The sequence below is a fragment of the Cyanistes caeruleus genome, chromosome 11 (assembly GCF_971803275.1).
Source record: "Cyanistes caeruleus chromosome 11, bCyaCae1.hap1.1, whole genome shotgun sequence".
NCBI lineage: Eukaryota > Metazoa > Chordata > Aves > Passeriformes > Paridae > Cyanistes > Cyanistes caeruleus.
In genome coordinates, this window is record NC_141711.1 from 22,260,167 (window position 1) to 22,282,153 (window position 21,987).

The 21,987-nt window shown below is 44.3% G+C and overlaps 1 protein-coding gene across 2 annotated transcripts in view; it reads right to left on the reverse strand.

Moving 5' to 3' along the window:
* Nucleotides 1-21,987, reverse strand: part of FBLN2 (fibulin 2) — an 88,450-nt gene that overhangs the window by 11,509 nt on the left and 54,954 nt on the right. The window contains exons 3-10 of one of the 2 annotated variants that reach the window (XM_086845197.1): nt 17,617-17,728; nt 15,984-16,113; nt 11,597-11,783; nt 10,583-10,789; nt 8,493-8,609; nt 7,963-8,064; nt 6,459-6,599; nt 1,069-1,203 (exon numbers count right to left, since the gene is read on the reverse strand). In XM_086845197.1, coding sequence (XP_086701323.1) covers nt 1,069-1,203; nt 6,459-6,599; nt 7,963-8,064; nt 8,493-8,609; nt 10,583-10,789; nt 11,597-11,783; nt 15,984-16,113; nt 17,617-17,728 — 1,131 coding nt within the window. The remainder of the gene's footprint in view (nt 1-1,068; nt 1,204-6,458; nt 6,600-7,962; nt 8,065-8,492; nt 8,610-10,582; nt 10,790-11,596; nt 11,784-15,983; nt 16,114-17,616; nt 17,729-21,987) is intronic. The other variant, XM_086845198.1, reaches the window with a different exon arrangement.

Consider the following 21,987-nt stretch of genomic DNA (forward strand, 5'->3'; position numbering starts at 1 on the left):
GCTCTACCTTTCAGTAGCCTTCATGGCCAGGTAACCTCCAGAAAGGAAATTAGGAGGCATTATTTCAACAGACACGTGTTACCAATGGGAAGTCTGAGAGTTAAGTGTGTGTGCTCTTGGACATCACTTCAGGATTTGTCAGCTCCTGCAGCAAATTTGATTCAGGTCCTTCCTGCCTCATTTACAGCATCTCTCACAAATACCAAAATATCTGCAGTTTTTTAGTACTACTGTAAAACAATTTGTAAATATTATAATCCTCTAGCACCTGATTTCAAGACTAGAAGGTAAATTAGATTAGTAATAAATGTTAGAAATGCTCCAGAATCAGACAGCAGAACAAGACATTCACAAAATAGCCTCTTCAAGTAAACCAAGCTTTATTTATCACAGCTGTTTATAAAGGGAGATTTCTAATAATATCTTTTTATAACTTTATGTTCCCTGCCAAAAGCTAAGTTCTCTCCTTAGGTATCTCTTACTCCAGCTATCAGGGAACTGTAAAACTTGTAGATGTAAATAACAGTGAGTTTTGCCATGAAGGCAGGGCATGTGTGTCCCTGCACACTCCTGTGAGCACTGATGTTCCCTTCTTTGTTAGACACCTACAGAGGCCAGGACAGGGGGGATGAAGAATAACTTCATAACCCTGTGACCATTCCAAATGGTTACATGTAAATGTAAAATGCAAATAAATGCTGAAAGAGATTCTGAACACAGGAAGGATGGGGCTATCAGCCCCATGATCCATCCAGGCTGGGAATTTTTGCTGGAATCGCCAGCGAACAGCATCAGCTGAGCCAGGCAGAGGAGCTAAGGGGGATTCCTCCATCAGGGAGATGGCAAACCCTAATTCAGAAGGTTTCATCCATGTTCTAAGTAATTTTTAGTTATCCCTGGAAACCATTTCAAATGAGTGAATCTGCAGGAGGAGTCTGAAAAGCCCAACACTTCCATGATGAGCAGCCTTTTTTAGCTGCAGCGCTGGCATCACAGAGCAGCAACACCAAAATGCTGTGCAATCCCTTCCCTTCCCTCTGTGTAAGAGCTGAAGAACACTTTCCTTACCCACACACTCCCCATCCTTCAGCTCGTGGCCAGGCTGGCAGCTCAGCTCCTGCAGGCAGCGGAAGGAGCCCATGGTGTTGACACAGTGCTCTCTCCTCTGGCAGGTGTGTCTCTCTGTCACACACTCATTGATGTCTGTGAGAAAGAGGGAACAAATTAGTGCCACAGTGTGCCAGGGCATCTCCCTGTTCCTGCTCTTTTGGAAGGAGCAGAAAACTCAAATAAAAGACAGCCAATACAGGTACAGTGCTCTGATGGAAGATGTTTTTAGTCCAGGGCCTTTGGTTAGCACAGAGTGACTGAAGAGATACAAATCACAGGGGTGGTTCCTCCTCCTCCCCTTTTCCCAAATGCCATGGGGATGGTTCAGGCACTGGGGACAGGATGGACAGAACTGAGGAAAGGCAGGGTGGGCAGAGGACTGATGAGCAGCCAGTGGTGAAGGGATGGGAACTCCTGGACAAGTGAATGAGAAAGGGATTAATGCCCAGTGCTCCTCACCAGACTTCCACAGCCCAGGCCACTGAGCAGTCCTGCTGCCTCAGGCCAGGCTGACAGGGGATGCTGGGGTGGCACTGCTCCAGGGATGGGAGCTGAGGCTGCCTGCTGAGCTGGATCATGCTGGTACCTGTTCCCTAAGGAATGCATCTTGGGACTGGATATGCAGGAACTCATGGAGAGGAACCCTGATGGCCCAATCAGGTCTGTAAATTTGTATTTCGAGCTTTAAAGAGATTTGATTTCAGCAGGTGGAGTAGTGGAAAGGTTCTTTTTTAAAAATCACTTCAACACAAGATTGCAGAGCTTGGGACAATTAGGGAAGGAATATGAAACACCTTTAAAATGATACGTTTTGATAGGCTTGGATGAAATTATCTCAAATTCAGCTTTTGCTTATGTTAATAATGAAAGCTAGAACAGCCTGATGAGAAAATACTTCGAAGCAACAGAAAGGGACAGAGACTGAGAAATTTTCTTGCCAACCTCTACAAAACCTCACACGTTCCCAGTTCTATATAAAGCTAAGAATTGCTAGAGCTAACAAAAGCCAAATGTGACCAGAACCATTACCAGTCCTCTGGCCGCTCTGTGCATGAAGCTGTTTTCATACTACACAATAAAGCAAGTATTGTTTAAATCAGATTTTTATTTTGGCTGTAGAACCTCATTCTCAGATAAGTACATCAGATACATGACTTCCCCTGTGGAGCACAAAACAGGAAGAGCAATTTGAAAAGATTTTTGTCTTTAAAAACAAGTCAGCTGGTTTTCTAGCAAAGAAATGAGGAGGAGCACCAAAAAACTTCAGTTCCTGGTGGGCTTGGATAACTGGTGATATGCACTGAGTTTTGCAAGACCTGCACTAGCTTGGTTACATTTCACTTCTCACTTATTCCTATTTTCTTTTTTTTTTTTGCTCTCTGCCATTGCTACTCTCCACATGCTTGGTCGATCCAAAGCAAGGTCCTGGGCATCACCTGGATATCTTTCTACCTGTCCCACACAAAGTCTGAGCTCTTCCACTGAGGAGCAGGTCCTTGCCTGGCTCAATGTTCCTACAGGGTTATCTCCCCCTAATGTCCGTGCACCTTCTCAGTTTCTGTTCATTAGAGTGAGGAGCATTTTCACAAGTGATCCTGTGGGTGTAGCAAAACCCCTTCACATGCTGGGAGATGAATACAAGATGCTGTGGTAGATCCCTCTTGTCTACTTAAACTTAATTCTTTCATAATTTTAATTTTTTAAAAAATTTTTATTTTAGAGAAAACCAGCAATGGATGGCCGCTTAACAGCACCCAAAGCACTGCAAGACTTTCTGCTGGCTGTACCGCAGATCTGAGATTATCTGTTCTTGCAAACCCCAAAAAGACCTCTCACATAAACACACTGACAGCATCACACTGCAGCTCATGAGCGTGAGTCAGTCCAGCACCACATCAAAAGAGAAAGCATGTTTGTCTGAAATATGAACCAAAGAGGGTAGGAGGAATTCCACGTGATCAGCAGGTGGAATATTAAGTAACAGGCATAAAAAAGGTTGTGATGTCAGAGGGAAAAAAAAATCTAATACAATTTCATGTTTTGTCTCTATTTTTGATTCAATTTTCAAAACTCTGAGTACTTGCAAAAATACGGAGAAATGACTGGAAAGCATTTGGGGAAGTTAAAATGATGGAAACGGCAGATTAGAATGCAGAATTCTTACTTTCAATGGAAGTTTTGTGCATGTGAGACACTGACAAGCTCTAAAGCCTGACTGTGAGCTGGGCTGAGCTGCAAGACTTAAACCCTGAGCCATGGCCTTGCAAAGCTCTGCTCTGCCTGTCCACAGTCAGGACATGAACCTCTGGCTGTGTTATCAGGCCAGCTGCCGGCCCACCACAATCCCCTGGACAGTTTATCATGCAAACATGCCCGGTTTTGTTCACTTTTCTAAACAAATTCCTGAATTTGCCACAGAATCTGGAGTGCCCATAGCAGGTCTCCTTCCAGTCCTGGAGGCCAACTCCACAAGTCAATAAGATGCTTGACAGAGCACTAGGAATAAATAACAAGAGTCATGTTTTCAATCTCAAACACAGCTAATTCCAACACTGGACCAGCTGTGGTATTCATCCAACCCAATTAAGGCTGTGAGGGAAAGTAAGATGATATTTACTTTAAAAAACTGGAAAAAGAGGAAAAATAACTCAGTCCTATACTTTAAACAAGTCACACAGTTAATTTTTGAGGAATCTACTCAGTCTGTGTGTGTGTGGCAGCAACATTCCTCACTTTATGGCAGCAAAACCCAGAATGAAATGCAATCATGTAATAACTCTGTTTTTCCCCAGATCTGTTGCTGCATACAGCAACACACACACCATCCCTGAGCACATTTCTGCACCCAAGAGCTGGCATTTCTGCCATCAACATTTTATGTAGTGCAATTTATTTCAATATGCACTTTGACATCAAAAGCTCATTTTGATGCACCTTCCTATTAAAAAAGTGAAATGTAGGCTTTTCTTGTGCTGCATCTGCAGTTTCTCATTATTTTTTTCTCTTTAAATCGCCTCAGCTCTGTTTGTTTTATGGGACACATCTGTGCAATGCAGGCACTTTGTAAATTTGCAACCACCCACCCTGTGGCTCCAGGAATAAAGAGCCCATGTCCTGCTCCCTGTCAGGAGGGAAACTGAGGTGGGAGTAGCAAAGACAGGAGCAGAGCTGTCAGTGTGCAGTGGGTGGTGCGAATGACTTTGCCTGAAAGTCACCAGAAAAGCAATGCCCAGCCTGGCTCTTATCTCTGGAGAACATGGAGCTTCCAATCCAAAGACATTTCAGTATCTGCTCCCAAAGACACACAGAGGCGCTGTGTGAGAGCTGTTTGAACAGCTGGTGACTCCTCTCTGTGTATGGCTGGCTTTTGGGAATCCTGGGTTTCTGCTCCTGAATGCACCTGGAATTATAATCCCTCTACCTCTGACGAAAGGAAAAGATTGTTCCTCCAATCCCTAAAACAGGCAAAGTAGTAACATTGTTAAACCAACAAGAATTTGCAAGCTAATTACCAAAGGCTTTCTCCTGGTGTTTGGGACAGCTCAAGGTGGAGAACAAAAGCTGTTAGATTGGAAAAGGATACCCCAGGAGAACGAGGCAGTGAGCAAAACACAAACCACAGTATGCCTGTGGCTTTCCCCTTGGACTACAAAAGTAGGAAAAAATGTTAAACACAGCAAATGTTCTCCTGGCACAACACATGGAGCAGAGCTGGACGGGAATAGGGAGCACACAAAAAAAGGGATGTGAATTTCCAAAGTTTTTTAGGTTATTTAAAAGGATACCTGTAAAAACTGCTCTGCATTAGAGGAATACAGAGGTTTGGTGTTTAGTGAGGGAGAAGGGTTTCACAGATGAGAGTTGTGTCTTTGCTTCCAAAAACAGTGCCTGAGGTTTATCTGGTATCAGTCATAATAAAACTGCAAACTGTTCTAATGTCCTGGGACAGAGGGAGAACATGAATCAAAGGAAGTACATGGCACATGCCACAGCAGCTCCTGCCACAGCTGCAGACACAGGCACTGGTTTAGTTTCAGAACACTCCTGGGAGAGGTGAAAAAGGACATCCTTCCTGCAGAGTCTAGGGAAAACATCAGGGTGTTCAGTGGCAAGAGTCAGGAGCAGAGTTTGAGGAGGGGCCATTCCTGGAGCTGCCAGGCTCCCATGCAGGAGTGTGGGGCTTGCAGCAGGCTCTGGACACACCCTGGACACCTCCAGTTCAGCTCAGGCTGAACTGTCTCATAAAGGCCTCCTTCCTTTCAGTGCTGTTCTGTCAGCCATTTAATTGAAACCAAATAATTCCATTAGTTTTTCATTCTTACCAGTACCTCTGATTTCAAAATAAATACTAATAACAACTAAGAAATAAAAAGCCAATGTCAACAATTTAAGGAACACCCCAAGTGATAAATCACAGTTCTTCTCCGGATTCTGACACTGTAGATGATACTGCTCATGCCCAAATGCTACACAGTTCTTATTAATCAGATGGGATCGTAGAGCTTTAAAGACAGGAACAAAACCAAAGGTGTGGTAGTCAGAAAAACAGTGTTATAAACATAGACAGGAGGACAGGGGTGGAAGAAAGCACTTCATTCACACAGGACATTATAGTCATGGGCACTGATGCCTTCATGGATGACTGGAGGTCTCCAGGTACTCCATTTGTCCAGGCAACACTGCTGCTGCCTCCTAACCCAGCCTCTAGAAAAGTACCCAAAAAAGAAACTACTTCACATAAGCTGAGGCCCTGGCTGCTGGAAGCAAATTAAATCCTCATAAATACACTTGTAAAAATGGATTGGTTTCTCACATGAAGTTAAACAGCAGGGATGATCCAGCAAAATTATGACACATCCTTTATTTTTACACAAAGAAATTCATGCCAGAATCAACAAAAGACTCATGTGAATTTTAAAATGCCCTCTCTTTGGAATGTATCATTTCCAGTGCCCGCACTCATGCAGATTCTTGAGCTGCATTTCTGAAGTTTTGTTTGGTGGTGTCTGGAACTTGGCAGCGTTGAACTGCACAGGGGGATCAGCTGCTCTGATCCTTTAGCTCAGTTTGCAGCCATCAGAGCCACTGTGCTCGCCACACCCGTAGGCTCAGGGCTTCTGCGCAAGGCTACCTGCATCCTGAGAACATATGGCTGGGGGAAAAGCCAAACAGCACACAACTCATGAGGTGAAGGGCTGAGCAAATGGTGCACATGTGTTTGTACTGACTGGCTCTGAGGTGTCAGATGCAGGGATGGCCAGAGAGCCTGGAGCACGGATGGTGTGGAGGCGTTGCAGAGCATGGAGAGCTGTGATGCTGTGGTGAACTGCGTGTGTCTCTCGTCTTACCAACACATTTCCTATGCCTGTTGAGAATAAAGCCCTCTGCACACATCCCACTGTGGCTGACACAGGAGAATGATCCCAGTGTGTTCTCACATAACTGTCCGCTGGAACAAGCCTGAGCACCTGTGAGGCACTCATCCAAATCTACAGCAGCACAGGGCAGTCAAAAGGGAAAAACAGAACTCCATTAGAACAGTTCCTGAAATGAAACAACATTTCTTTCACGCCGGGGATACCGAGATGAAGTGTGCTGGAGCTCCCACATCAGCACCAGGCTGTAATACACACACTGTTACACTGAAAACAGGGCTGGAATAAACCCTCAGAAATCATTCAGTCCATGCTCACACTCCTGTACTTTTATCATTCCAGAAAGAAACAGCCTTAAAAACAGGCAGGCGTTCACACAGAGACAGTGCACACTCCTTGAAGGAAACCTGTTCCAGTGCACCACCACCCTCACCATCAGATCCTGACTCAATAGAGATTATAAATGTCCCTTGCCAACATTTAAAGTCACTGCTTCCACTGAAAAATACAATTTTTTTCATTTCCTGTAGGAAAACGATTGCCTTGAAATGCCCCTTTTGATTCTAACATTAATTAATCAAATTAGCTTCCACCACACTTGAGTAAGCAGTGTACTGTGAATATTTCATCTGGTGATATTAAAATCCCATTTTCTTCACAGACTGTCTGGAATTTCATGAAAATGAAAAAAATTGTTATTCAATAACATCTAAAATTAAGAGTGATGTGAATCATTTGTGAACAATTCTGAGCATTGGGAGCTTCTGTTTGCATTTCACTGTCACTGCTCCCTTAGAGATCTGTAATTAAGGCATGTCACAGAGCATTGCTTCTGATCCCCAAACCCTCCCTGGGCAAACATATCCCTTGTCACCACTCAAGAACGTCCATTTAAAATTTCTGTGATGGGAATGGTGCTGATGGAGCTTTGGAATTCACCGCTCATCACTGGGCAGGTCAGAGCTCCAGCAGCAAGAGGAACACCTGGAGCTGGCCCAGATCCCATGGCACATCGTGCCTCAGCTGTGAAGCCTCCCTGAGTTCAGGTTTCCAAGGCAAGAGGAAGTAGAAGCAAACAGAGCAGATGCCAGGGCAGAGCAGTGCTCTGAGGGTGACCCAGGACAGCAAAGGTGCCTGTGTCCTGCTTGCTGCTCCTGTTCCCAGTGAGACTGCTGTGTGTCCACAGCTGTGCACACAGAGCCTGAGGAAGAACCTGAGTGGGAAGAGAAACCAGGAGGACTGAAAAAAAGCCTGCAATGCCAGAGTTAAAAAGCACCAGCCTAGGCTTGCCTCCACCTTGCCAGGTAACAGCCATGCTGTGCTTCAGAAGGTATCTGTGAGGCAGAACTGGGGCTCCTTCTGCCAAATGGTCTCTCTGATGGCACTGCAATTCCCAGTTCTGAAAATGAGGAACACCCAGGGGTGTGGGGTACATGAACATTTCACCATGGCTCTGTGGGGAGCCCAAAGCTCTCACCTTCACAGGAGACCCCATCAGCCATGAGTGTGTACCCAGCCATGCAGGAGCACACAGCATCTCCTTCCACGATGTTGCACAGGTGCTTGCAGGGGCCGTTATCTGCACAACACAAAATTGCAAAATACATCAGGACCCCCAGCACAGATCAGCTGCAGTTCCACTGCAGGCCAGCCAGGCACAATCTGAGCTCAGGCAAGGGTAATCGGCCTGTAGCCAACCTGTCCAGGCAACCCTAAGCACTGCTTCCAACCCTACTGCTGCACACAGACACACCTGGCCACTATCTGCACTGCTCACATCACCCTGCACAGCTGCACTGCCCACCCCAGCCTGAGGAGCAGGTGGGGAATAACCCTGAAAGCAGAGAGCAGCCTCAAATTTCTCCCTCAGGTCTCCCCTGACAATTCCTCAGCCTTGTGCCAGCAGTAACAGATTAAAGCTGTGCACTGAAATCAGACTGGAGAAGGGATGAGAGGAATTTTATTCTGTCTCCAAACATTCCTCTGCAGCTGACACCTCCAACGTACCTTTGCACTTGTCCTGCTCCTCCTGCAAGGACACCACGAGGATGGGCTGGGAGGGAGAAGCTACCGGAGGGATGGTGGCTTCGGCTTTCAGCCTGGTCACCTGTCCTCTGTCAGGATCTGCAAGGCAAGGGAGGGTCAGGGACAGCTCCATCCCCACCAGACACCCCACAGCAACGGGTGATCCCATTCATCCCACTCCCTCATGGTCCGGAGAAGGAAACAAACATCATGGCTAGAGATCAGAGAGCCTGGCTGACAGTAACTTCTGTAAAATACTGCAGTATCTGAATAAACTGGAAAGAGCTAATTTAATTTTTAAAATACTTGCTGTATTTTAAATACAGTGACTGTCTTTCATTCGGTATTTGATGGAAAAAAAACCCCAAACCCAAAACAAGCCTTTGACCTTATCCTGTCCATCCTATTTCAACACAAACAAACAACAAAAACCTTTGCAAGCACAGGATACTTTGGAATGACTTTTGTACAGCCAAGTGGAAAACATGACAGCTGCTGTCTGCCACTAATATTTTCAACAGACAATAATGTTAAAGGTACAGCAAAAAAAGAGCTCTGTTACATCAGTAAGAGTAACCCAGTTTATCAGTATCATCAAAATAGAAAGAACAAAAGAAACAAACAAAAGAAGCCTAAATCCATAGGGCTGAATTCTCCCTTAAGAGGGACATATCCTGTCCCCACTGAGTTCAGGTGTCACCTGGAGCTAAGTGTGAGCTCCAAAACAGTGACAACATTAAATGACTAAGGGTGACTGCAGTGCAGCTGGAGTATGGGAAGAGTGATTCCCTTAAACAAATGAAGTCAGCAGGTGTGGAACAGAGACAAACAAAAATCACCTGCTTGGGGCATGGCCTGAATGATTTCCCCAGGAGTGCCTAAGACGTGCACAGACACAGAGGAACAAGGAGAACTGAAAGGCCACTGTGCCAGGTATGGTCCAGCCAAGCAAAGGTTCCAGATCACCTCCCTCATCCTGGCCCAGCAATGGCAGCACCACCCTCCCTGCCCTGGCCCCTGTCGTGCACCTCTGCAGTCCCACGGTGTCCCCTGCCCCTGTCACAATCCCATTCCCCAGCTGAGCTCTGCAAACCCCTCTGCACCCCTGGGCACACCCCTGAGCACCACAATCCTCCAGATCTGCAGGAACATGACTTCCCAGGTCACAAGATGCTTCACCCAGAACTTCAGCTGAGACAGTGCTTGGGAGAAAAACTGCAAAGCAAGACCACAAATACGCTCCAGGTGAGCAATCAGGCCAAATTTTGCAGTGTTAAAATAACTTTTCTTTGCCTCTTTTGGATTAGGTTCCTTTTCCAGAATTTTAATATAAGCAGAGCAGACAGCTGCCACAGGAACAGTCAAATGCATTCCTGAGGTAAAGGCTGTAGCACAACATTGAGAAGGATCACATACAGAACACTCTTTTTGGCTTGGGCAGAGGATTAGGAGCCTAAGGAATTCTGTCATTGGATGGAAACACTGGTTTTGCTTGTTAAATAACAGAAAGCACTTGTAACTAATATGAGGTTTCAGCTTTCTGGGTTATCTGACTTGAAATTGTGCCATTGGAGAACTCCACACATCAAAACACTTAGAACACAATAGACTTTACTTTCCAGACTTCCACCACATAAATTTAGATAAATATAGAGAAATTTAGAGTTTGTAATCACTGAAGCATGTTAATTTCAGATAAAAATCAAAGCTTAGGAAGCAATGTTGTCTGTCTGAACTGAGTTGAGTTTATCTAAACTTACCTAAAGAAAACCTAACTGTGAAATACAAAATTGCTCTGAGAAGAACAGGTATTTCTTTAAAAATCTTTACAAATCCTCTTCTGAAAAGTGCAAACACTCTTGATTTGAACATATGAAACACCACCCTTATCCCATACCACCAAACACAAAAATAAGGCATAATTGAGTTTCCTATATTGTAATTTTTCTTTTTACAAAATTTTGAGTTTCCTTTAGAAATTTTACAATTTCTAAAGGACATGACCATGAATCAACACCCATTAAAAAAACCTCAGAGAGAAACTGCAGAGTTTCTCATGTCCCTTTTCTCACCTGGAGAGCAGCTGATGCCATCCTCCTGCAGGGTGAACTCTGGGAAACACGAGCACTTGTAGGAGCCCACGGTGTTGATGCAGAGATGCTGACAGAGCTCCCCCCCATAGAGAAGACACTCATCCAGGTCATCTCCAGGCAGGTTATTGGACAGCTCAGCCTCACTGCTGATGGACAATGCTGCATGGTGATCTTCCCTGTCTGAAACTACAGCAGAACATCTCTCACGGCTGTTTTGGTGTTGGGACTGGACAAAATGGGGTATGTGTGCACACAAATGCCAAGAAAAGTCAGATCTACCCCAAACAGTTACTGAAAGGATAAGAACAAAGGAACCCATCCTGGAGATAACACTGATGTGCTGGAGGGCCATCTCCTCCTTCCCTAAGGCTGTAGGGACAGATATTTTACAGAGGCACTGAGAAACAGCCACAAGGGAGATCACAAACTCACCTTTCGCATGACTGCCAACCCTATTCCCACTGACATTTGAACTAAGGTACTGTGCTGAGCCCCATCTGAAATTGGCCCCACACTGAATTTCTAAATGCGTAAGTTATTCAGTTGGTTTGGAAACTTTCCAATATCACAATTTGTTGGCTCCTCCTGCATTAGCAGCAGCTGGGAGCCACTAAGCAGTGACACGGCTGTCCTTCCTGCTGCCTCTAAACAGCAGCCAAAGCTGGAACACCACTTGCTTCCATTCCTGACCAAGTCTGACAAGGCTTTCTGTGACAATAAAATTAATCCTTAAGCGACTTTCTCAGTCAGCTTTTCTTGAACACACACAGCCAAAGTTCCTTGCTCAGTGAGGTCCTAGGTATATTTAAGGATGAGAAACATCCACATATTCTTTGCGTTTTCCAGCCTGCTTTAGGAACAAGGAAATCTGTAGCTGACCTGAGAGGAAAGCAGCAGTGCCCCCAACGCACTGCTCCCTCTAGAATCTCCCCTGAGGGTCTGTGTGAGGCAGAGCCCTTGTCTGCAGCGTCTCAGTTACAAATGGACACTCACCCTTCTCGGGGGTCACTGTTGGCAAAGGCTCAGGATGCCGTTTGATCTCGGGATGGATGAAGTGATCCCCCCCTTCACAGCAGGACAGCATCACGTGGCTGCAGGGGTAGCCCAGGTTGATGTTGGACTCGCAGCTTTTCCCCTCACTCCTCAGGCGCAGGCCCAGGCTGCAGCAGTCACAGCATTGCTGCAGGACAAGAGCAATGTCAGCAACGAGCATTTGAGAGCACTGAACCAACTGCCAGGGACTGGTGGAGTCCTCGTCCCTGGAAGTGGTCAGAAGTGGATGTGACACTTGAGGACATGGCTTAGTGATGAACAGGGCGGTGGTACTGGGTTTACAGTTGCACTTGATCATCTTAGGGGTCTTTTCCCACCTTAACAATTCTATTCCATAATTTAACACAGCTTCAAGGATGAGCCCACACACCTGGAACTGATCTGCACTTGCCTAAGCAGTGGAGCATCTGGAAAAACATTTGGAGTGTGGACAGTTGTAAATATCAGAGCTTTACTTGTGCTTGTTTTTGCCATTCTGCACCAACGGGTCAACTGCAGCCACAACAAACACAACGTCTGACTGTGCCAGTGATTTCCGCAACTCCACACAGCAGGAAGGAGTGGTGCAGCAGATCAGCTCCGCCCAGCTCTTGCTCACAGGCCTTGCTTGTGTGTAGTATGAACAAAAATTATAAACAAAATAACACAGATCTGCACCTCCTTGCATTAGAGCTCAAAACATGGTCAGTTTGAAGCAACGTGACAGGAACTGGAAATAACTTACACAGACATGCGGGTCAGCAGCATCCCAGCCCTGTCAGGTGTCGGTAAAGACTCTCCTCTCTGTGCTACTGCCCAGCAAACCTGCTCTGACCTTTAATTACCTGTCTGTGCTGGACAGCATCCTGTTGAGACTGGCTGGAGGGAGGCCAGGCTGTATTTGATCCTTTCTCCTCCGTCAGAGTATCTGAACAGTAGCTTCGCTGACACATTCATCTCCCACCTCTTACAGCTTCCTCTGCTGCAGCTGGCAGACAAAAACTGTGTGCTGCTTTACTCAATCTCAGACAAATCTACTGCACAGTCAGGTCACAAAAAGGCACCAGAAAAATGATACCAAACTCAGGAAGTCCATACTGTGGATGCACAGTGGATATCTAACCAAGCAGGGAAGTTGAGGAGCCTCGAGTCTCCGCTGCAGAGACAACAGGGGCCATATCTGAGTTGGACATGCTTTTGTGGATTGAATTTAAGTGTCCTCTCATCCCTAACTGATTTATGTATTTTAGCAATAACTAACATCTGTTTCACTGACAGAAAAGCAGAGAGTCTCTTTTCCTCTGCAGCTCCTTTGATAGCCACCCACTCACTGAAAGTTTGCAGTTACACTGGAACAGCTTCTCTGAACCCAGAGAGGAGGCTCCAGTCTGTTCAAACATTCACCCTGTGAAAAGGGACACGGGAAATGAAGGGCAGGATTCAAGCTGGCAGCAGGAACTCTAACAACAGAAAGTCCAAGGACAGAACAGTTCCCAGGACGGAGATCCCTGACCCGGGCAGGGCAGATAAGAGAGGCAGTTCTGTACGCGTATGAAAATGGGGAGGGGTCACTTTTCATCATTAGAAATCCTAGGTGGGCATTCCCATTAATCCAGAGCCTGTCTCTACCAGGGAAATGCATCCACTGCCAGCTCAATGCTCAGAAACTCTTCTGCTGAGTCCCTTTTTTCAGAACAGCATTGGGATTTTTGTGAGCATTTCACACTCAGTGCACAGCCTGGCATGTTCAGCCAGAACTGATGGCTGCAGCTCACATTTTATGGCCCTGGTTCCTAATCTGAGAAATCCCCCAAACATCATAAACAGCAGACATTACTCACATCTGCAAATATGCACAGACATAAGGAACTCCCTTCATGGGCCCAAATACATTTGTGAAAAATTTACAGTAAAGGCCTTGAAAAGGATGAATTATTTTGCACACTAAATAGGCTAAATTATCTTTTAAAAAGAATATTTAAAAAAAAAAAAAACCCTTGCAATAATGAATTTTGGCCATGCTAGAAGAGGGAAAATTCCTCTTGCCATCCTCCCTAAATCCAGAACGCTCAAATTCAAAATTTAATGAAAAAAAAAATCTGTTTTCTGCATTTTTTTTTTGTTTTAGCTCAGTTTTGTCACCTTCAATATGCAAAACAGAAGAAGTTCAAGATAATACATGTTTTTGCTGAAGTACTGTAAAATATGCAGTATTTGCCTTGAAGACCCTGGCCTCTTTCAGTCATAGTTTGAGTCACAATTTATCCCATGTGCAGGCATGACAGAGAGTATTAAATCAGTCATACATTTTTGGGTTCACATATTTTCCAGGTGAACAAAGCTGTCTCATTTTCCAGTGGAAAAACTTGTTCGCTGAAAAGTTCCTTCTAAAATGCAAAAATTGGAATGCCTCGACCTTCCATTAGCTGCTTTTTGAACTTCCCAGGAATTCTACAACTCATTTAACAGAAAATACGACTATTTTTGCCGTGCAATTGAGAAACCCACCTTGGGAACTGTTCTTTGGTTCACAGCTTTCTGCATTCCCCTCAAAACTATCTTTGCTGGAATCCTGCATAATTGGATTTACCATGGTGGAGTCTCCATCCACTAGGAAAAATCCCTAAGCCTGTGCTTTTTGTGTTAGAGTAAATAACAATTAAAGCACCTTAAGACTGGGTTGATTTAACACAGGCTGAAGTCCTGGATCTGAAAAATCAGCACTGCCACATTCACCTTGAAGCAAGAAGTGAATACATCTAAAATGCCTGAAAACCTACAAATGTTTGTAACCTGGAGATAAAGCCCTGGCTTTTGGCAAGACAGTGTAAGTATCTTGCTGGGTTTGGGAGCAATTAATGAATCTTTCCACACTCCAGACAAGCTTTTTTGATTTACACCACATTTACTAAGAACAGACAGATCAGGGAAAATGCCACTATGGGACAGTCAGCATCTTCTGCCAGATCCCCTCTGAAACAATGTTTAACCATAATAAAATTAGAAAACCTTTCTTGTAATACAAAGCATTAGGAAGCACTACAAAGTCAGATTATTTTGTATTACAGCAGTACATACTGTAATGCTAAAGTAATAAGAAGTCTCAACAGTCTCAATATTTATTGATTTTCTTTTTCAGGGAGTAGTTGCAATGACTCAAGAGCTAAACAAGCTAAATAGGTTGAGCAAAGCTGTTCAGTAATTTTACTATCTCAGAGAGTTTATCTTAAAGGAAAAATCCCATTGGAACTCGCATGAGGAACCATTCCACGAGAGTATTTTGTCACTAGTTTCAGCTCAGCCAGAAATGATGGAGTTCTCCTTCCCCACCTCTGCCTGAGGAATGGCATGGGTAATCAGGCTGACACTACAGCCTGGCTCTGCCTGGCATACAAATGACCCCTGGTGAAAACCTAAGAATAACAATTCTGTCACATTTCAGACATATTAATGTCTTCTCCTGAATGCACAAATTGTGCTTTTACTCTAATGATAGACTTCAGACCCAAATTAACAATGGTTCTGAAGATGATAAATCAGCACAGCTAACGAAACCTTAAACCCTAAGCAGTGGATGTCCACTTCTCTGCTTCTCCAGTGAACAATTATCTGTGAGAATCTGAGATGTACAAGAACAGATAGAACTAATCAGGCTCTTGCTGAGCCGACGGAAGCTGCACTTAAGCTGAGCTATAGCTATGTAAATTATGATCAGAGGGAAATTAATTCTGGAAGGCAGTGTTCTGGTGAAAACAGGACAAGCTGAATCTTCAAACTGGTTTAAATGGGTTTGGCTCCACTGGTTCTCATAAAGCAAATCTCATTTATCTAAGCGGAGGCTGTGGCTCAGGATTTGTGATTTGTGCTGTCCATTAAGGGTTTGCCTTTATTTATGAACAAAAGCTTCCATCATCAACTAAATGCTTGTTCCTCTAATCCAGCATTGTGTACAACTGGGAAGGGGGGCCACAATTCAACACTGGAGCCAAGTGAACTGCCCAGTAATGGGTTGCACGTTATATCTTCAATTAGGTTTTGCCACATCATTTTCTAAATTCTTCTACACTAAAGATATAAAAACTAAAATGGACTTTTCAGCTACTTCCAAAGTGAGGAAGCAAATGCAATACAGTTAGGTCTACAAAATGGAGATGGAAATTAATTCAAAACAACATTACTGTAAAGTTTTAAAAGGGGATGCAAACTGAAATGCGAACAGCACCATCTCACTGCCATGTTCCTGCAACTTCATCTTTTCCATGCCCCACAGAAATGCAGGAACAAATGCCTGCTGAAGGCAGGCAGTGAGGACACCTTGCACACCTGCAGAAACAGCAGAGGAGCTCACCTTGTAGGACGAGCCCGCGCAGGGGTCGCTGTCCTCGGGGCCACACGTGTCCCCCTCCTTGGCAGCGATCATCCCGGCCAGGCAGCTGTTCTCCCTCACTGCGGACACACAGCACTGCTTCTGGGCAATCCTGCAGGGGCCAATCCACCACACTGTCACACATCCCTTGGGCAGGGCTCTCTGACACACTCTGGGAATGCCCCAGTGCGCCTAAAGTATCCCGCCTGTAACACCTAAACATGTGCAGAAAACCATCCTGGCAGAACAGGAACTGTTTTAATTAGCATATACTTTGAATCTATTCCCTGGATCCCTGGAAGTGTCCAAGGCAGGCTGGATGGGGCTTGGAGCAGCCTGGAATAGTGGAATGTGTCCCTGCCCGTGGCAGGGGGTGGAACGCAATGATCTTTAAGGTCCTTCTAACCCAAACTAGCCCAGGATTTTGTGATTCTGCTTCTTACAATCTTTAGGTAGTGAGCTGAGCTCAAGCAGACTCTTGGGAGCTGCAGGACTTGCAGCGTTCCAGCATAGACTGTCCTGGGGCTGGAGAGGGGCAGGGTCACCAGCTCTGCTCACTGGCACAGCTCCAAGTGGCAGCAGCAAGTTTTTTGCCTTGCTTTCCAGGCTCTGAGACCCCATACTTGAATACTTTTTTATATAAAATGTTTTTTTTAGACATAATATTTGTAGGCAGGCTTAAATCTTTAACACAGGGACAACTAAAACTGTACAACTAAGACAACTGAACCCCTGATCTCTTATTCCTTTAAATCCCAGTAAGTTCACAGGGACTCAAACATTTGGGATCTGGCTTTTTCATCTAAAACCAGCCTCACATGTACAGGTGCAACTCACTAATGTACTGGATTTGCACCTACTCGGGCCAAGGCTGGAATTTTTAATCTGCCTTTACTTCACAGACAGCTGGCATGTGTCAGTTATGTTACTCCAGATACCAGTGGGGATGATTTCCATCTCCCAGTAACTTCAGAAAGGTGCAACGACACTCCATTTGATAAAAGGGTTTATGCCAAAGTTTTTCAATGATCTAAATGACACAGTCAATCTTCGAGAACGTGAGTCTGGAGTGAGTTTGTCTTCATCCCTCTCCTCCAGACTCGTGGGGTATTGGGTCCAGGCTACCCTGCAGCCATCCCTGTCCAGCTGTGCAGAGGGAACCTGGCAGCCTCTCAGAGCAGGTGCTACTGACACCAGCAGCAGGATCAGGCATGTGGTCCTCCCTCCAGCAGAACCAGAGGCCACTCAGGGAGGGCAGTAAACACATGCCTTAATGACAGGGATAATCACTGCATTTAGCACTTGCCAAGGGAAAGCCAAGCTCTGCCCTCCCATCTAACTGCAACTCCACAGAAAATGGGAAATAAAAATCTGTGCTCTGCTCATGGGAGAGGCAAAAAGAAACCTTAAGAAGTTTTTGTTTATATTAGATTTTGGGAAAACGGAGGGGGAAATCCTGGTTTCTAATTAGCCATGACTATTGCCAGTCTACAAATAATTCAGACAATGAATGACACAGTTCCCAGTCTCCTGGACATCCCAGGAAGTATATTTGATTTCTTCTCAAGTGCTACTCTTTATGCTAACCGAAAATGTTCAGTTTTACCTTACGTACCTGCAAATATCACCATCCATTCCACTTACAGGGATTTCTGTGCACTCCCCGTTGTCTATAGCCCACTGCTGGCCAGCTCCACAGCAGCTCTCAATCAACTCCTTCGTGGAACCTGTACAAAACATACACACAGATTTTATTAGATTATTTCATGCAGAATGGATTTGGTTTAACTCTGTTTCTTAATTGAGAAGATCTTTAAAATAATAGTTCAGGGTGATGTTTTTCCCTTTCTTTCCACATTTTGTTTGGTTACAAGGGAAAAAAAAGAAAGAGACCACTGATACCTGAAACATCTTGACATAATCGATCACCTGGTGATGTCTTTCAGGGGGGAAGAGCAGAAGGAAATGAAGAGTTTTAAATGCTATAAATGACATAAATAGTTTGAAGAAAACTCCATATTTGACAGCTGTGAACAAAATCCCTGAAAAATCATGCTAGGCCACTTGATACAAGTTGCTTTAGTCATTATGGTGCTGAAACAGTGCCCCCATTACACAGGCTGTTATCATAGAGTGCCCTGGCCTTGGATGGTTCAGCTGGCTTAAAAATACAATGAAAAGGGTTTGGGAGATGTAATTCTGACTGTGAAACAAAGACATTAAGATGTAGTAAGAGAGATAGACATGGAGAATGCTGCTCTAGTTCCCCCATCTTTCTTTGTGGATTTCCACTGAAGATGTAAATTTGCAGGCTGCAGTGAAATAGGATTTTGCTGGATCCTGTATACCTACTGCATAGACTTAGGGCACTTTGTTCTCTTCAAGCCTTTGGGGAGGAACAGCCCAAGCCAGACCTGGGGCCCCTGCAGGTGCAGTGGGTTAATGACCAAAGCCATTTGTGTACCCCAGTCCTATCCAGCTCCTGCTCACACACCAGGGCACCACAACAATCTGCACATAACCCTCAGGCTATGCAATGCTTTCATTTCATACAGCACATTAACTATCTTAAAATATCCTCGAGTCCTGAGAACTGTATTAGGTGTAAGAGCTGCCCTGTAACATTGGAGGGTAGATCTATGCAGTTAAATTGGCAGGAAATACATCCAGTACTAGATAATTACAACACTTTGCTATAAAACAGTGAATTTTTAACATAGTTTTAATTGGCTCCCTTGGTGGAAACTCCATTCATTTTACCAAGTGCTGAAATACATTTGTTGCTCTTGCTGGAACATGAGAATAGAGCAGAATTTAACTATCTATATTACAGTAATCTACATGATTTATAATTCAAATAAAAGTGAATTACTCATTGCTCACAGAAGACTCACTATCAGATTGCTCTACTGAAGTGCCATACTATTTAACAGTCATATTTGCAAACTATATTGCCTTTTGTTGTGATCTTATGAATAATTATACCCAGAATGAAGTTATCATAAAATGAATAAACTACTGTACCTTATCTTCATCAGGGTTTTTAAAAAACCTGGAATAACTTGTAATGGGACTCAGAGACATTAGCACGGATTTATGATGTTTTAATTCTCCATTAGGAAGAACAAATATATACAACTAAATATATGCAGAGGACTGAGGATCACAAAGCTTCTATGCTGGAGAGATTTTCAGCTCTGTGTGTAAAAGAGTTTGAAATACTAAAACATTCAAACAGATCTTTATTTGGAGCTTCCATGATATTAGGAGATTAAGAAGCAGATTTGCATCTGCTCATAGAAAACAAAGTAATTTTGTTTGAGAACTCTATAATCCCAGATTTTTTATACAGCGTGTGAATCTTTGATAAGTCATTTCACAACCCACCTGTGAATATATAATTTGCTATTTATAGATTTCTTCACTAAGGGGAAAAAAGGCAATTTATGTCAGGCTGCACTACAAAACAGCAGCAGTTTCCTCACCTGTCTGCAGTTCAGAAACTCAGCTCCTGCAATTATCACTCTGCATCACTCTGAAGATATGAACTACAGAACATTTTGGCCTGATTTCAAAAATTTGTGTATTGTCTTTTAAAGACACTTACAAGTTAATTCTAATGTTTTGAAAAACATTTTTCCCTCAGAGAATTTTAATCCCTCCCTGCCCGTGCTTTAAAGTTGTCTCAGTGCCTGACCCAGTCCTTAGCAGCAGCAGGATGGCCTCAAGCTGACCCAGGGACACATCCAGGTTTTCCATGGTCACATGATATCCCCACAGCTTTTACATGCTAAGAATTTCAGCTTTCAGCTACAAAAATCTGCTGTGGGTGGGTGTACGTATTTTAAAAAAGTTTAGTTGAAGCTCAAACTGAGGAAAACACACAGTTAAAGACTACTAAATTATTTCCTCCTGCTGTCACAGTGAACCATAAGTTTGTTACAGCAGCAAAAGAGACAAAGTGAATTTTCATAAACTTTCCTCCCCTTTTTCCCTCACTGTGTTCACAAATTATGTTTCTAGAGTGATAAACCATCAGCCAGCTTTGAAGGTAAAGAAGGGATAGAATATCTCTGTTTCTTGACAGAACTTTTTTGACACTGAAGGTTCCCTGATTTCACCTTCACCTGAATTTCCACTCAGACCATTTCACACCTTTAACACCTCCAATTTCGTTGCTTCCTCCCATTTTCACTTCCGTCTGCAGCTCTGCAGAGCATCTGCATCGATTGAATAACTCCTGTAATGCAAATACCCATTCTTGGAGCCAGCACTCCTGCCTGGGCTGTCAGCCTGCTTGCTTTATCCATCTTTCCTTCATTCCGTTCCAAGTGCTTCTTTTGTCTAAGCAGAAAGACAGACAAACCTTAGGACATCAGCACTTCCTCACTGAGCCTGGTAAAACCCTGCACAGGGTGCCCAGAGCATCTGTGGCTGCTCCGGGACCCCTGGAAGTGCCCAAGGCCAGGCTGGACAGGGCTTGGAGCAGCCTGGGACAGTGGAAGGTGTCCCTGCCCATGGCAGGGGTGGCACTGGATATGCCTTAAATCTCTTTGTACACAACCTGTTCTGAGAGTCTGCAATTCCTCACGCAATGGGAGCAGCAAGGACTAACCCATCACACCAACCAACCCACCCACCCAAGCCTCCCACCTACAAGTGGACAACTATCTCCCTTTCTACTAAAATTATTCCAGGAGCCATGACATTAAGGAGTCTCAGATAGCAACTTTAACTACAGAGAGACCAAAGTAAGGCAGACACAGTGCAGGGGCCTAGATAGAATCACTTGACTTCAGGCAGAGGTGAAGTTCAAAACTGGTATTAACCCCAAAAACAATTATCTATAAGCCAGGGAAAGCCAGAGCACTGCGTGAATCACCAGGAGGATCAGGGTGTCAGGGGCAGGGCACTGTCAGCCCCAGGCACCCACATCTCTTCACTGCTGGCTTTATTTCCAGTTGTTAATTTCTGGATCAGCACTAACATGTGAGAGAGGCAAAGGTCATACTCCCAAAACTGAGCTGAGCTCTTGCCGTTATGATGGAATTTCCTATTCCATTCCTACACCTGAGGAAAGTAGTTTATCTTCCCCAAAACCACAGTATTTCCACTTGCACCCAGAACATACAATTAACAAGAACTGTTTGCTCACACTGGAGAAAAATAAGTTGTATTTCTTTACCAAATGCCTGCCTGACAATATAAATCCAAGTATTATGAAAAATAATGACAAAACCCTCACAGAACAACTTGGTGGCATTCTTAAAATACTGAAAAATAACTGTTTCCAGTGGGTCCTTTTTCTGCTCCAATCTCTTCACCATTTAAAGGTCTAATAAATAAATAACAAAGTACTGTAGCTTTACCCCTTAACAGGTTGTCATTTCCTATCTTATCAACAGCCTGAGAGGCGTTATTAAATTCCCTCATTGAATTTCACCATTTAGGTGTGCACTGTAACATGTCCTCAACTTGATTTATCTGTGATGGCTGGGAAGACATTTTAATGAGTAAGGTAAAGAGGAGAAGAACATTTATCTTGGCAAAGACAGGGGAGGGGAGAGTGACAACACAACCCCCAAGCCAGCTGCTTTCACTCCAAACTGAGCTATCACTTACGTCATTGGGGCTGGTTAAGCTCTCCCCAGGACCTGTTCCCAGATAAATGAGCAGAGGGTTTTACTCTGTGCAGGTTCCTGCAGGCTCCTTCAAGCGCCTCAGTGCTCAGGATGTGTCTGACTCTAAATCTCCCTGAAATGAGGGCAGTACTTGAGTGTTTCCATGACCAAACCACAGTTAGCTCACTGCTCAGGATGGGGCTTTAACCCATGTGCTCTTCAGTTATTGAGGCTTCTCTCCTTGGAAGTTCTGGAAAAGCAGACTGCAGGAGAAATACAGGCTGAGCTGAGTGTTCAGCACACACCTCATGGATTCAATTCAGTGCCTAATCCTTTTCCACCACCCTCTTCAAATCCTGCCTGCC